The sequence below is a fragment of the Furipterus horrens genome, unplaced genomic scaffold, assembly GCF_987537825.1.
Source record: "Furipterus horrens unplaced genomic scaffold, mFurHor1.1.pri manual_scaffold_5, whole genome shotgun sequence".
NCBI classification, from domain to species: Eukaryota; Metazoa; Chordata; class Mammalia; order Chiroptera; family Furipteridae; genus Furipterus; species Furipterus horrens.
This window is the reverse complement of record NW_028327175.1, coordinates 23,396,394-23,411,062: the sequence shown is the minus strand read 5'-3', so window position 1 is coordinate 23,411,062 and position 14,669 is coordinate 23,396,394. Positions and strand designations below refer to the sequence as shown.

General features: G+C 42.1%; 1 protein-coding gene across 1 annotated transcript; it reads right to left on the bottom strand.

Moving 5' to 3' along the window:
- Positions 1–3,444: 3,444 nt before the first annotated feature.
- ZNF622 (zinc finger protein 622) lies at positions 3,445–14,369 on the bottom strand. The gene is made up of 6 exons (XM_090276214.1): positions 13,611–14,369; positions 12,564–12,824; positions 12,177–12,339; positions 8,904–9,016; positions 5,131–5,274; positions 3,445–3,729 (listed from the first exon to the last, which is right to left on the bottom strand). The coding sequence occupies exons 1-6, from the start codon at positions 14,215–14,217 to the stop codon at positions 3,602–3,604; spliced, it is 1,416 nt and encodes a 471-aa protein (XP_090132340.1). The 5' UTR covers positions 14,218–14,369; the 3' UTR covers positions 3,445–3,601.
- Between the last annotated feature and the right edge of the window lie 300 nt (positions 14,370–14,669).

The window sequence follows — 14,669 nt, the reverse complement described above, 5'->3', positions numbered from 1 at the left end:
AATTCTTCAGAAAAGTAGGCTCCTGTCTAGATGGACTTCAAAAAAACTGAAGACATACGTTCTATGCGTTCGTTAAGAATTTGTTTAAAGAGAAAGGGAAAAAAAAGACACTTGTTATTGGGTTCAATTTGAACCACACACACACACTCCACATGTCTAACTCCCTCTCCCCACCCATGTATAATAAGTGTTTGGACTTTAACATGTAAACAACAGCCAAAGAAAGGAAGTCAGAGGCCACTGTTCTAACCCGGGGATCCTATAAAGCTGGTTGAAAGGCGAAAGCTAGCCAAGGTGTTTCTGGATCCTGAGATGCCTGCTTCTTGCTCATGAATGAAATCGCACAGGCACATTCTTGCTTGGTGTTGTCACAGTAGCGTTTGATAAGACCTACAATCCCTTACTCACAGTCCAAAAATCCCCAGAGCTGTGAACACTGAAAGATGGTTTGTAAGTCCTTTGGTATCCAAACCTGGCCCAAACAGACCCACGCTATTTCTAGGCCTTGGTGGGAGTAGAATACGTTCCTCCACAGAAAGAGCAATGTGTTTATCAGGTGGTTCTCTAAGACCTATGGAGGCCTAATGTTATATACAGTATAGGCACAGTATTAACTTTCTAAAACTCCAAACTTATGTATCTCTGAACACATCTGACTTTCAACACCTACCTAGTTCTCAGGTAAGGGTTTGTGGATTGGCCCTGTTGGCTCTCTTTTCCTTCCCTTTTGGCCAAACACAACCCTTATCCTCCCTTCCATGGCCATTGTTGATTAATCCAAGCTAACAGCTACCCTGACCAGGCCTCCTATCCTCTGCGTGTCAGCACCTTTTAGGCATCTTGTCTGTATTTGTGGAATTCCTACCATGTCTCTGCAAGGGATTTTGACTAGCCCTATTATGGAGGAGGAATCTGAGACAGAGTGAAACAAACTTAGCAAACTACCAGGGAGGAAGCAAGATGGTACCCCCGTCTCTGATCACACAGCCGCTGCTCCTTCTATACACGAGGCTGGGATTTACTTGAGGAAACACTGTTTTTTAAGGAGCACTTAGTATTCAGCCAAGACACTTACACTGTGTGTATTGAGAAGCACTTAAATGTAATGCAGTAGTTCTCAAAGTGTGACCTGGGAACCCCTGAGTGTCCAGAGACCCTGGCAGGGGGTTTACCATGTCAAAGCTCTTTTTATAATATTAAGATGGTGTCTACACTTTTCACTCTTCTTTTCTCTCCCATTAAGTTACAGTGGTGTTTCCAATATTTGCATGATGTATATGGAGAAACACTATATTATAAGTAGGGAAATTTAAAGTGATCAAGCATGACGTTAAGGATACAACCTTCCCCAGGTCTTAAGCTTATACCTGCTTGGCAGGTTCCACCTGTTTCTCCAATGTGACAGGCATGAGGTATCAGGAAAAGAGCATGTGGCTATGAAAGGAACAAAATGGGGTGAACTGGTAGCAAATCACTGTGTGGGAATGGGCCAGGAAGCCCAAAGGATCCTAAGTACATAAGACAGAATGGGAAACTGTGTGCTTAGGAAAAGAAAAAACATCCAAGGAGAGGAAAACCAGGAAATAAACTAGCAGACATTTCCAAACTTTCCTACGCCACAAAAAAAGTTTCTCCAAAATTTGCCATGCTTCTTGTCTGGTTCATTCAACTATTAAGGAGATATTTACATCTCTCTTTTCTTTGCCCTCCTAATAGAATTTTCTAAATTTTATAACTGTGATGTAGATAGAGGTGAGATTGTGAATTGTTTCACAAATCCAGAATCAGAACTACCGTTTCCCCGAAAATAAGACCTAGTGCAATTTCTTTCAAGCTTAGAAATATAAGGCCTCCCCTGAAAATAAGACTTAGTGGCAGTCATAGCTATAGCTCCCCCCAAATTCTTGATGGAATTCAGAGTTTGGCTGGTAATGCTGATGTTTGTGATGACATGACTACAGTATATTAATAAATGTTAATTTTTTGTTCAACAATAAATGTGAATTCTTATTCATGGAAAAATACAACATCCCCTGAAAATAAGACCTAGCACGTGTTTAGAAGCAAAAATTAATAGAAGACACTGTCTTATTTTCAGGGAAACATGGTAAGAAGTTATCTCCTGAAGCCTGGAAGTAGAAATTAAATAAATAGCAGGGGTATTTTATAGGTCAGCAAACATACTATCCTCATTGCTCACGCCCCCAGGTAAAAATGCTCAAAACTAAAAGGGTATGGACACTAGCGAGGTACACTAGTGCTGAGCTGGTGTGTAACAGCTGGTAGGAGACAAGCACATTCTACGGACACCTCACAGCCATCAGAAGCAATAAACTAGGTTTATCACGTTGAGTGAATGGAAAATGGAACTGACAAAAGTCCCCGCACAGTGTGGTGTCCATTTAGTTAACTGTAAATTAAAAACACACCTTGTGTAAAGCACTACTTCATTTTCCCAGGACATAGATTTAAAATGTGTCAAACACAAGAGTAGGCACTTGCACAAGGAGGATGTTAGACAACAGGATGAAGGAGCAAAATTAAAGGCAGCGACCCCTCCACTGTGGACGATAATGGACCAGTATACAGAGGAAACAGAATTACCTCAACCCTGCATCCAAAGTTGAAAGAGGCATGTATCTAGCATACGAGGGCCAGTGAACACGGGCTAAGGACAAGCAAGGTCTCCCGGCACCGGTGTGCTCAGCAGGGCAATCTTGCACTTACTGTATGTGAGGGTCTCAGAGAGTGACGGGTCTCAGCAGACTTATTTAACCCCAACAACCTGTGAGGTAGTAAACACCCCACTTTACGGACAGAAAAAGCCAAGTCAGTTTTCCAAAGTCACAAAGATCACTCAATGGATCTGAGCTTCATGTTTAACTTCATTTCTGATAAATCACTGTTTCCTCTCAGCTACGTAAACTGAGAATCTCTTCAGAAATTTCACTGAGGTAATTTGTTTCGAAAATGAGATTGAAACATTTTACACTTATTTCCTTCCTGAACTAACTGCTCAGGCAGGTAAAGGCAGCACTGGAAGCTGAGTGAGTGCACAGAACCGTCCTTGTGTGTTCACATTTGGATATAAAAAGACTTTACAGCAAGCCACTGGCAGGCTCTTTAGCTTTGCCGGGATTTACCAAACATGCCCAGAGATGTTCACCACCTCATGAGTCATTATACATTCAAATGAGTGACACTCAAATGAGTCCCCTTACATAGGTTACTGTGTGTTACCTGGCAAGTTCTTCTCCTGAAAGTTAAACTTTGGAATGAACAAGTTACTGAAGTTTCCCGTATTATTCTGACAGCCACAAATCAGATAAAAGCTGAGACAATAAAGACACTGCCTAGCAGTAGCGCAAAGTCCAGTAGACACACCACTCACTCTGTGAAAATATAACCTTTAAACCCCGTATAGAAATGACATTGGAAAGCCAGTAGGATTCTGCCTTTTATTATTATGTCGGAAGAGATGAAGTACAGGGAGAACTGTAGCTGTAAAAAGGCTCCGTCATACAATCCGGCTTCTGCTGGTCCTCAGACAAGGAAGGCACCTGTGCAGGACACGGTGACTTGATCCGCAGCAGGCAGGCCCTTAGAACACCACCTGGGGCCTGAAGTGCATCTGCTTGGTGGCATTGTTCTTCATTCCCGTCTTCAGCAACCATTTTGACTTCATCCTCTGGACATACTGCATGTCCCGCTTGCTCATAAGAGCCGCTCCTGTGGTTGGAAAGGGGATAAGAAATTAGCAAATGTCTGTTATTTGTGATCAGAGAAAACCCAATCTTTGCAGAGAATCTCAAACTTAGTTGAAGATACTTGTAGTTCAAGAAAAGTTGCTAATTTAGGGTCTCCATGCAATGGGCCAGGGGTTCATGTACACCCCAGAATTGAATACCAGAATTTCTATATATACCTATACTTTCCTCTGGGATGACCCTTTTATATTTCATCATCTGAAAAGGGTCTATAAGCCCAAAGGTAAAGACCTATTGATCTAAGGGGACAGAGAAAAGCAGGGACTATAAACTGAGTTACACAATCAAGAAGTGTAAGGTTAAAGCCAGTGTCGGCTAGATTTAAGTGGCCCCAGGTCACAATGCCACCAAGCAGATGCACTTCAGGGCCCACGTGATGTGCGAAGGGTCTGTCGCAGATCGAGTCATCCGTATCCAGCCTGGGTGCCCTCCCCGCCTGAGGACCAGCAGAGGGTGGATTATATGACAGAGCCTTTTTGCTGTGACTTCTCCCTATATTTCATCTGTTCTGACCTAGTAATAAAAGCTCATAGGTAGCCACAGTTAAGGAAACCAAGTGTATTTGAACACAGTGGCATTGCAAATGGATTTTAGTTGGATGTGGCTTTCCAGGCTATTAAAACAGAGCTCTCTTCTTAATGTCTCCACAGTCCTCTAAAGGGCTGATGCTTTCCAAGAAGAGCTGAGGAAAGAGCTTCACACAGTAGACCCATCAGAACAGCTTTAAATAATTTCATAACGATAACATTTCAGACACTAACAATCTCAGTGGCCTGCTTTATTCCTCCGACTCTTACTAAGTTTTCTATGGAAAAGTTAAAAAAAGGATAGCTAGCCTTGATTATGTGCACATACTATATTACACATGCATTATGATATTCAACCTGCCCAACTCTATGAGGGAGGTCCTATTATTACTATCACATTTTATAAATGAGGAAAAAGAGGTGTGAGTAAATTAACTTATTCACACTCATCATTTAAGAACTTACAAGTATATCAGATAGGTCATGTTTAACTCCATAGCTCAAACTATTTGCCACGAGGATACTATTTAATTCTTCTGCGTAACCTCCAGGACAATTACAATACTCCATGATTACTAAATACTTTTTCTGGGACTTATTATCTTCTGAAAAAGTTAATAGTGTATACAGTTTTAGGAAGTTACTGTGACAGGAATAGAAACTTTTTAAGTCACAAACTTTGGGCTTACTGCCATAAACATATCAAGTGGTAAAGGAAGCCAAAGAGCCAGGAGGTTAAGTTCCACAAAGACGACATAAATGGAAGCGGCCTCACGCCAGCCCCTTGCTGTAAAACGGGTTTGCGGGCTGGTCCATGGCTGTCCACACCAACATACCTGTGCTGCCAGTCCATCCCAGGGCTCTGTACTGCTGGAGGACCCGGTCCACGGCCTTCTGATTCTTGGCGACTGCCACAGCTCTTGACAAGCCAAATCGCTGTTTATAGTATCTCATCAAGGAGCGATGACCCACTCTGGCACCTGTTTTTCAAAAGAACAATATTTAGCTACTAAGTCAGTTAGTTTTCCAAGACAGAGCTTTAAAGCAAGGGCTTTCCAAATCAGACTTTATAGGTTACCAAGCTGGAAAATGGCTACGCCAGAGTAAAATTTTATGTGTCTGTTGAAAAAAGATGAAGTGGCTTATTGAAAACTGAAAGAAAACAAACAAAAAAAACGAACAGAGATTTTTAAAAAAGAGAATGGCCAAGTCGCTTTTAAGTGAAAAACTCAGCATTTTGTACTTACATAAAATATGCCTCCCTTAGAAATCCACACAGCAACACCTACTAAAACAGATAATAGGACCCTAGGAAGTAAGGGATTTAAAAAAAATTTTTTTTAATAGAAAGATTAAGTACAGAGGACAGTCTTGATGTTTAGGCCTACAAGCCACAGTTTGGGTCTAGAACAGAAATGAATCCACCTTTCCTTTTCTTAAATTCTCTATAGTGGTGGTTCTCAAACAGGGGAGATTTTACCCTGAGGGTACTAGGCAGCGCCTTGGAGACACTTTGGTCGTTAGAGCTAGAGTACGGACGAGGCATCCAGTGGACAGAGGTCAGGGATACAGCTAAACATCCTGCAATGCACTGAACAGCCCCCCCACATTAAAGAGCTATCTGGCCTGAAGTGTCAATAATGACTGGGTTGAGAAACACTGCCCTATTGCTTTCTAAATGACAGAAATTACCAGGTGACCCAGGATTTTAAAAGATGATTAAGTTGAATTCTCTCTACAGCTTTTGCTTATTTAGAAGGATCTGGTAAAACTATACAAGTCAGCCATGCTTTCAGAAGTGAATTTCTACTATCTGATCCCTTACAAGAAAGGTGTGCTGACCCCTGTACTTCAGCTTCACCACAGGTGAAAGGGAAGGCAGCAGGCCTCTGGGATGACTAACTCCAGGCTCCTCCACTGCAGTGGCTCTCAAAACAGGATCCTGGGCCAATGGTATTGGCATCACCTGAGAGCCTGCTCAATGCAAGTTGTGTTTTCACAAGAATAGTAATCAGGAAATAAGCAATCAAACACCTTCCCAGAGAGACATAAATATGTAGAAACTTAACAACAGCACATACACAAGGCATAAAACAGTTATTTCTGCGGAAAATGAATAAAGGAAATATAGCTAGGAAACCTAGCCATAGGTGGACAGCTTCTGGGAAAGTTTGTCACTTACAAAATCATTTCTTTCAAAATCCTCTGTGTAGAAAGACCATGAACGGGATACTGTAAATATGGCAGATAGCTGTATTTGCTTTTAGGATCTAGACCTTTAATTTTCATGAAAAGAACTTCTGTTAGGTAGGTTATTTTGTTTTAACTCTCTCTACCTGGCAAGCTACCTAAAAACAGTTTGTTTGCTACACAGGTATGGAAAACAGTTACTTCCAGTTGATTGTTTTGTAATCAGACTCAAGGAATGACAAAAAGAAACATCCAAATCGAAGATGATATGGTCATTGAATACCAATATGGATGAAAACATGTTTCCCTGAACCTGACTGTTCTGGTAGCTTAAGAGTTAACAGTGCTCCCAGATCATGAAAAATAAGCGAGACATAGCTGATGGGATAACAGACCCAACCGAAATGAAGACTCGAGCAGGAAAACCTAGCATTGTTCATTGTGATTTTCTATTTATAATGTTAGGTCAGAATGCTCCAAATTTGTAATGATGACTACCTTAAAATCATTAAATGATAATGCTGGTCATTAGCACATAACACATCAATATATTTGTATTCTTCAGCATTTGGCAATATGTATTTCTTGAAGCCTGATTTTTTAAAAACATCCTAGAAAAGGTTTCATTACTCAATGCCAAGGTTTCCAACAGGTTGCAGGAGAAATGAAGGCACAGTGTTCAGAGCCACCCCTGCCCTGTGTCAATGACAGTGAGCACCTGACATTAAGCACCAAGTATAATGTGCTGAGAAGAGCTCCACGTGAAGGCTCATTAAGGAAAATTATTTTTAGAACACACTGTGACTGCCCAATATGTAACAGATGGGTTTTATGGTGAAGTCACAACCTGTCCATCTATCTGTCGCCACAGCAATAACCACTTACAGAACTGTCCACTCCTACTTAACAAACAGCCTAACAATCAATGACATTAGGTAGTGGAAAAGAAAAATATCTCCAGCTGTAATTTTCCTAAGGTTACTTATGTATCTCTTGTGGATCCACCAACAGTTTCATCTGGGTAGTCAGCAGGTAACTAGATGTGTTTTTCATACCAACTTACTCCACAGGAACTGAAGAGCAACGCCTTCAAAGAACTGAGCCAGTTTTCAAACTCATGCCCACAGTGCCCTCTACTGGATGCTCTTTGTTACTGGTTCTGGAATCAGCTACTTGATCTGAAGGAACTAGATTTAAGGTTATCACAACTACTGTTTTTGAAACCAGATTAAAGCCAAATCTATGAAGTGTGGTAGATAAAATAGCACTAAGCTCTTCACATTAGAATCCTTCTCAAATTAGCTTCATGCTAACATTCATGCCAACCCTTTCTACAGGGCGTAAAAAAAACACAGGCATGGCCTAGTTAAGAACCTCTGGGATAAGGTAGTACCTGGATGCTAGTTAGGTCTTTCCTAAGTTTGTCTACAAGTATAGGGTTTCACAGCACTCAACAGCAAACCAATTACATCACCACTTCTAAGTCTACGTCATGGAGCTGTCCTGACGTTTGTTAGCCAATACTTTAAAATAACATGACTCAGTAAGTGACCTGAAGCTGTGAGCAAGGAAACTCAGACTTTAAAAACCAGGGATACTGGACTTATAGCTCACCTCCTGCCCCTTTCTTTCATTCCCTAACAATTTAGAGGCAAAGCAATCTGCTCCCGGTACTGCAGGTAAACATGGTCCAAGCACCTGAGGCTTGTTGTAAAAATAAAATAATATATCTGCCTGACTACTCAGTAGAAATACCAGGTATTCTTTGCATCTCATTCCCTACCATTCCATTCTCTTTCCTTCTCACATGTGTCTCCAGTAGTTTCTCCTTTTCTCATCAGCTAATCATAACATGGTAAACAACAGTGGTCACTCTCGTATTAATGGCTTTCCATCATCTTTACATACCTGGGTTAAATTCCCATCATTATGAACACTGTTCCCCACAGTACAAGACAGAACTCAGACTCTAACCCTCCCCACTAGAATCAGAAACAGGCAACCTGAGCTGTCATTCAGATACATCCCATCTGACTACCAATTTGGAAGCCTGAGCAATACAAGGGAACAGTCATCAGTTCAAAGAATAAAAGTAATGTCAAGATTAACAAGAAAAACCTAAATGAGGCACAAAAAGTTGATAAATGGAACAGAACAGGTCTATGCATTTGAAAAGAAAGGACTGAGAAAGCATTCTGATTAGAACAGAAGTGAGCAAAACCAGTGACCCAATTTAAACAAAACAGCCAACACAGAACTAAGGGGCACCCTTCCGAGGGTATCACATACCTGAGAACACAAACACACATTTTAATTTTGATGTTCTTTTTCCCTCAGTATGGACAAGAATGGAATGGGGACATACCTCTCCAGTACTCTCACTGGCATTAAGCTACTTATTTTTGACAAATGCACGTACCAGAAGGTAGAATCAGCTCCATGGTTTCATCATCATAATCCAAGGTCTTTTCTGAGGGCAACCCCTCAGTCTCATCAGGATCCTCCTTTTCCTTGTGATCTGGGTAGCTACTCCTGGAAGACAGTGGAAGGCATTAATAAAGAGACTGATACCTCAAATTTAACAAAAGCCAGACATTGTATTTGCAAATGTGGCAACCCCACTAGCTACCCAAAAGGGTGATACAGAGGTGCAGGGTCTGCAAGCTGAAAGGTTTGAGGGCAAAACAACTTTTTAGCATTTTTCTCTTAAGTAAAAGTGTGCAAACGACTTGTGAACTCAGATCACAGAACTGAATGAAAAACACAAAACTATATAAACTCCTAGAAGATAACAGAAAAAATCTAGATGACTTGGAGTTTGGTGACCACAATAAAGGCATGATCCATGAAAGAAAACAACTGATAATGGATTATGTTAAAATTAAAAACGTCTACTCTGTGAAAAACAATGTCAAGAATATTAAAACATAAGCCACAAGCAAAAGAAAATATTTTCAAAAGACATACGCAATAAAATACTATTATCAAAAATATGTTTTTAAATCTTAAAAACTCAACAATAAGAAAACAAATACCTAACTAAAAAATGGGCCAAAGACCTACAGACACTTCACTAAGAAGATAAACAGCTGGCAAATAAGCATGTAAAAGGATGCTCTGCATCATGTCATCAGGGAAATGCAAATTAAAACAATGAACTGTTTAAATTTGGCCAAAATCCAGAACCCTAACACCGCCAATGCTGGTGAGAGTGTGGAGGGACAGAAAGGCTCATTCATCGCCGAGAGATCCACTTCGGATGGCAGTTGGGCAGTTTTTTACAAAACTAATGGCATATGGTCATTTTTTTACCATATGGTCCAGAAATCTTGCTGCTTGCTATATCCCCAAAGGAGCTAAAAACTACTGTCAACACAAAAACCTACACATGGATATTTATAGCAGCTTTAGTGAAGTAACCAAAAGGTCCTTCACTAGGTGAATGGATAAATTATGGTAAATCCAAACAACAGAATACCATTCAGACCAAAAAGAAATGAGCTGTCAAGCCATAAAGACATGGAGGTTCCTTAAAGGTGTATCACTAAGTGAAAGAAGCCTGTCTGAAAAGGCCACATACTATATGATTCAAACTACATGAAGTTATGGAAAAAGCAAATCTACAGAGAACGTAAAGACCAGTGGTTTCTAGGGTTTAGAGTGGAGGGAGGGGACACACAGGATTTTTAGGTCAATGTCATTACACATCTGTCCAATTAAGAACACCGAGAGTGAACTCTAATGCAAACTATGAACTTGGATAATGATGAGTCAGTGTAGGTTCATCAATTGTAACAAATATACAACTAGTGGAAGATGCTGACATGCATGTGCATGGGGAGGCAGGGGTACAAGGAAAATCTCTGTACCTGCTGCTCAATTTTGCTATGAACCTAAAATTGTACTAAAAAAAGAATGAGCAAATGACCTAAAATTGAATTTTAACTTTTCTAAGGTTTTATTTATTTATTTTTAGAGAGAAGAAGGGAGGGCGAAAGAAAAGGAGAGAAACATCAATGCATGGTTGCCTCTCACTCACCCCCAACTGGGGACCTGGCCTGCAACCCACATATGTGCCCTAACTGGGAATTGAACTGGTCCTTTGGTTCATAGGCCGGCACTCAATCCACTGAGCCACATCAGCCAGAGCTAAAACTGAATTTTTTTACCTATATGTTTCTCCCTAGGAAAGCAGACAGAAAGGAAGAAAATGTCAAGCTGGATATGCAGCTCTCATCAACTTACCCATTATAATAGTAAGTTCTGTAAACTGATGGTTGCCAGATGGGAGTGGGCTTGGGGAGAAGGGTGAAATGGGGGGGGAAACCAGTCAGGAGATTCTAAAGTACAGCATAAGGAATAGAGTCAATAATATTGCAATAACTATATATGGTGTCAGATGGGTACTAGACTTAAGGTGATCTATTTGTAAGTTATATACGTGTCTAATCACTATGCTGTACAGCTGAAATATAATATTGTACATCAATGGTTAACTGAAATTTTTTTAAAAGTTTTTTTAAGGTTCTAGAATGGTGCTGTCCAATAGAATTCTGTGATACAGAAATTGTCTATGTTTGTGCATCTGAAATAGTAGCTACTAATCTATGCGCTTTCAAGCACCGAGCTTTGACATGTAGTTGTGCAACTGAAGAACTAAATTTTTAAATTTGTCATTTAATTTCTAATTAAGTTAAATAGCCACATGAGTATACCTAGTAATTACCATATTGGACAGTGCACTTCTAGAAGAATCTCTATGTTCCTACAAATGTCCACAAATACATAGAAAATAATTGGAGAGATACACATAAAATGTTAACAGTAGACAGATAACCCAAAAGAAAAAAAAAAGATCAAACACTTCATAAGAGATATCTAAATGGCTAATACATGAAAGGTTCTCACTACAGTGGTCATCATCAGAGAAATGCAAATTAAAAGCATAATGGGATACCACCACCCAGACACCAAAGTAACAAAAATGAAAAACTCTCCTTCACTACAAGAGAAATAAGGAAGAAAATGCAGAAGACAACTGAAAGATGAGGACTTTTCTGAACACTCGTTATCACATGGATGACGCACACCTGGCATGGGAATTATACAAACCCTGCGTAGCACACTTGTGCTAGGTCAGAGGCATCTTGGCACTGGGAATTAGCTGTTCAAGAGTGACAAGTATAGATTCGGTGCATGATTTATCAATTATACATGTTTCTAGTAAAGAGTGAACCACCTAGGGAATAATCTCACCATCAAAAGCCTAGGACCAGCCTAGTACAGCAACCACCTCAACTCCCTTACGAGACAGCTTGTGCTTCAAGGACTCTCAGGAAAACCAAAGCCTAATTGCTGTGCCTCTGTTCATAAGGTTAACTGCCAAAACTGAAGTCCTAGCCGTTAATTGCCAAAGAACCCCCAAATTTTCAAGTCAGACAAATTTCAGTTTGGGGACTAACATCTTTTCCTTATCAGATCTCTTTATCATATGTGTGTTTTTAACTCTGTTACACTCAGTTTTTTATCTACAAAACAAGAGGGAATAACCACCCATATATACAGAAGTGTAAGAGTTATAAAAAACATATTGTACAGTGCCAGCCATATATCAGGCACTGGCACATCTAATGTCGCTTCAATGCAAAGACAATGACTTTATTTCACTTCACATTACAAAACACAGACTTACCTAAAGTCATAGAAGTCTGCAAATTCCAAAGCCGCATCCCCATCTGTGAAGAGCTTACAGTGGCTTTTGTCGTTCATATGCGCTTGTACAGCCTCTGTGGAGTAGAAGGACTTCCCTTTCTCATTGCACCACAAGCAAATCTTCCCAACACCCACTTTCTCTCCTGGAAAAATAATGTGAGGGGAAAAAATGTGAAAAAAGCTTTGTGGCCAGTATAAATCTCACCACATATCTGCACCACTCAAAAAAGATGCACCGAGTTTCTATCTTCACAAAACAAACATGTAATTAATTCAAAGACTGATGAGAAACATGAAACTAATGTCTCCTGAAGACCTACCCCCCAACGTGCTATGTCCTCATTAAAAGGAAAGTTATTGTACTTACCCAAATACTGAATCAGCCCCTTAAGATCTGAAAGATATTCTATATCAGGAATAAAGAAGCTGTGGATTTTAGTCATATGAGCCACGTTCTTCATAAGGGAGCTTGAGTGATGGGGACAAAATAAGCAGTCCTTGACAGAGATGGCGCCAGGTGGGGGACTTCCCCCTGCCTCTTTCTCCTCTGCATCTTGCTCCTCCAACTCATCCATCGATTCAGCGTCCTCACATTCCGAGTCTTCATCAGAATCAACATCTTCCCAGTCTTCAAGCCAGAGATTTGCAAAACAAGGTTAGTTTCAAGAAAGTGGTCATGGCAGTCAAGAAACCACACAGATGCACAAACACGAGGTGGTCGTGTCCAGTATTTGGGGAGAGAGTGCGGATTTACCTCCCAGGACAACCCCTCTTTCAAGATCTCAATTTTAACTAGTCCTTTACCGCAGACCAATTAGCATGGCTAAGAAATACCTTAATCTTTCCTTCCCAGCCCACAGGAAGCTCCTTGAAGGAGTCCTGGCTTCCTTCCTGTGTCTATATGCACACACACAATCAGCGCTTCTAAGACGTGTGATGAGGGGAAGAAGGAATAAATAAAGTGAAGGCCACGTTGCTGGCTCCAGCTCCTCACTTCAGATGTAGCAGCAGCGCAGTTCTGGGGGAACCCCTCATTTTACTGTTTCGATCAACTAAATCAAGTGCAAAACCATCAGAACCAGAAAGACAAGGGAATTACAGCATGCCCTTCTATGCATTTGTTTTAAAAAAAGCCTCCTTATTCAAACCAGAGAAAGCACCAATTCCTTCCACGAGAGTTTTTTAAGAACCTATTCTCCCCCAGGGGCCCTGAATCTACAACAGTGAACTAAACAGACAAAACTTCTCGCCGGGATGCTGGACAGACCAGCGACACAAAGCACCGAAACCGCTTACTCACTCGCTCCACTTAAAAACGGATCCCTCCCTCCAGGCAACCCTGAGTATCAATCTGGACACCAAAGAGGGGCCAATTCCCCGCCCCCCCCCCGCCCCCCACACTCAGAGCCCTGACCGTCTCCATCCAGGTCCTCGTCCTCACTCCCCTCCTCCCCCTGCTGCTTCGCCAGCTTCTTCGCCTGCTGTTCAAACCACTGGAACCGGGGAGGTTTCTCGGCCGGGTCTCGGTCGTTAGGCACACGTCCCCCATCGGCCGCCGCCACAGGACTCCCGGACTCCTTACTGGGCGCTGACGGGCCCTTCTTGGGAGACGGCTGAGCCTTGATGGCCTGCTGGATGGCCGCGTTCATGGTATCCTTGTCCACACTGTCCAAACCCAACCCCTTCTCCAAGTTCTTTTCGTTCATCATCTCCACCTTGCGATTCACCGCCTTCCTCTCCAGCTCCACATGCCGCCGAGACTTGAGGTGGTTCTCGTAGGCGTTCAAACAGGCGAACCTCTTACTGCATACGGCGCAGTAGGTGGCCGTGCCCTTGCTCGCCTGCTCCGCCACGGCCCGCTGGGCCCGCACGCGCTCCTGGAAGCCCTCGGCAGTGACTGGGGCCATGTCGGCCACTTTTCGCTTCAAGTTGTAGCGGTGCCAATCCGTTTTGTAGTGGGCCCGCTGCATCTCCGGGTCGTCGAAAGCCACCCGGCAGGTGATGCAGGTGTACGTCGCCATCCTCAGGCAGGAAATCAGAGGCGACAGAGGCAGCAATCTAGTGATCAGCGTCCTGACCCCACAAGGCGCTCAAACCTTAATTCGCCTCACTGCAGGCCAAGAGGTAGAATGGATGCCGACTTCCTGAGTGGATCTGAAGGAGGAGACTGTACACGACGGAAGTCATTCCCGGCTGGACAGGAAATCCCGCCTCTGGACCCGTACCCCTTCCAATGAGGAGCCAGGAAAGGCGACAAATGCCACTGGCTAATGAGGCCCCACCTACTCGGCCTAAGACCGATGTTGATTGGGTCAGCCTGGGTGTTGATTGTATTCTCAGAGGTGAGTTTTGATTGAGTCTTTTAAGATGGGTGATGATCCGAGGCCTCCGAGACTTCTCGGTTACATTCCTTCTTGGTTTTGGGAGCGATGTGATGCGGTTTAGGCGATCGCTGCGACAGAAGGGGGAACGG

Coding starts and splice junctions, on each gene's coding strand:
- ZNF622 (XM_090276214.1), bottom strand. CDS start 14,217: ATGGCGACGTACACCTGCATCACCTGCCGGGTGGCTTTCGACGACCCG. Junction 12,340..12,563: donor GGGGCTGATTCAGTATTTGG/GTAAGTACAATA, acceptor TTATTTTTCCAG/GAGAGAAAGTGGGTGTTGGG. Junction 3,730..5,130: donor GGGATGGACTGGCAGCACAG/GTATGTTGGTGT, acceptor TTCCAACCACAG/GAGCGGCTCTTATGAGCAAG.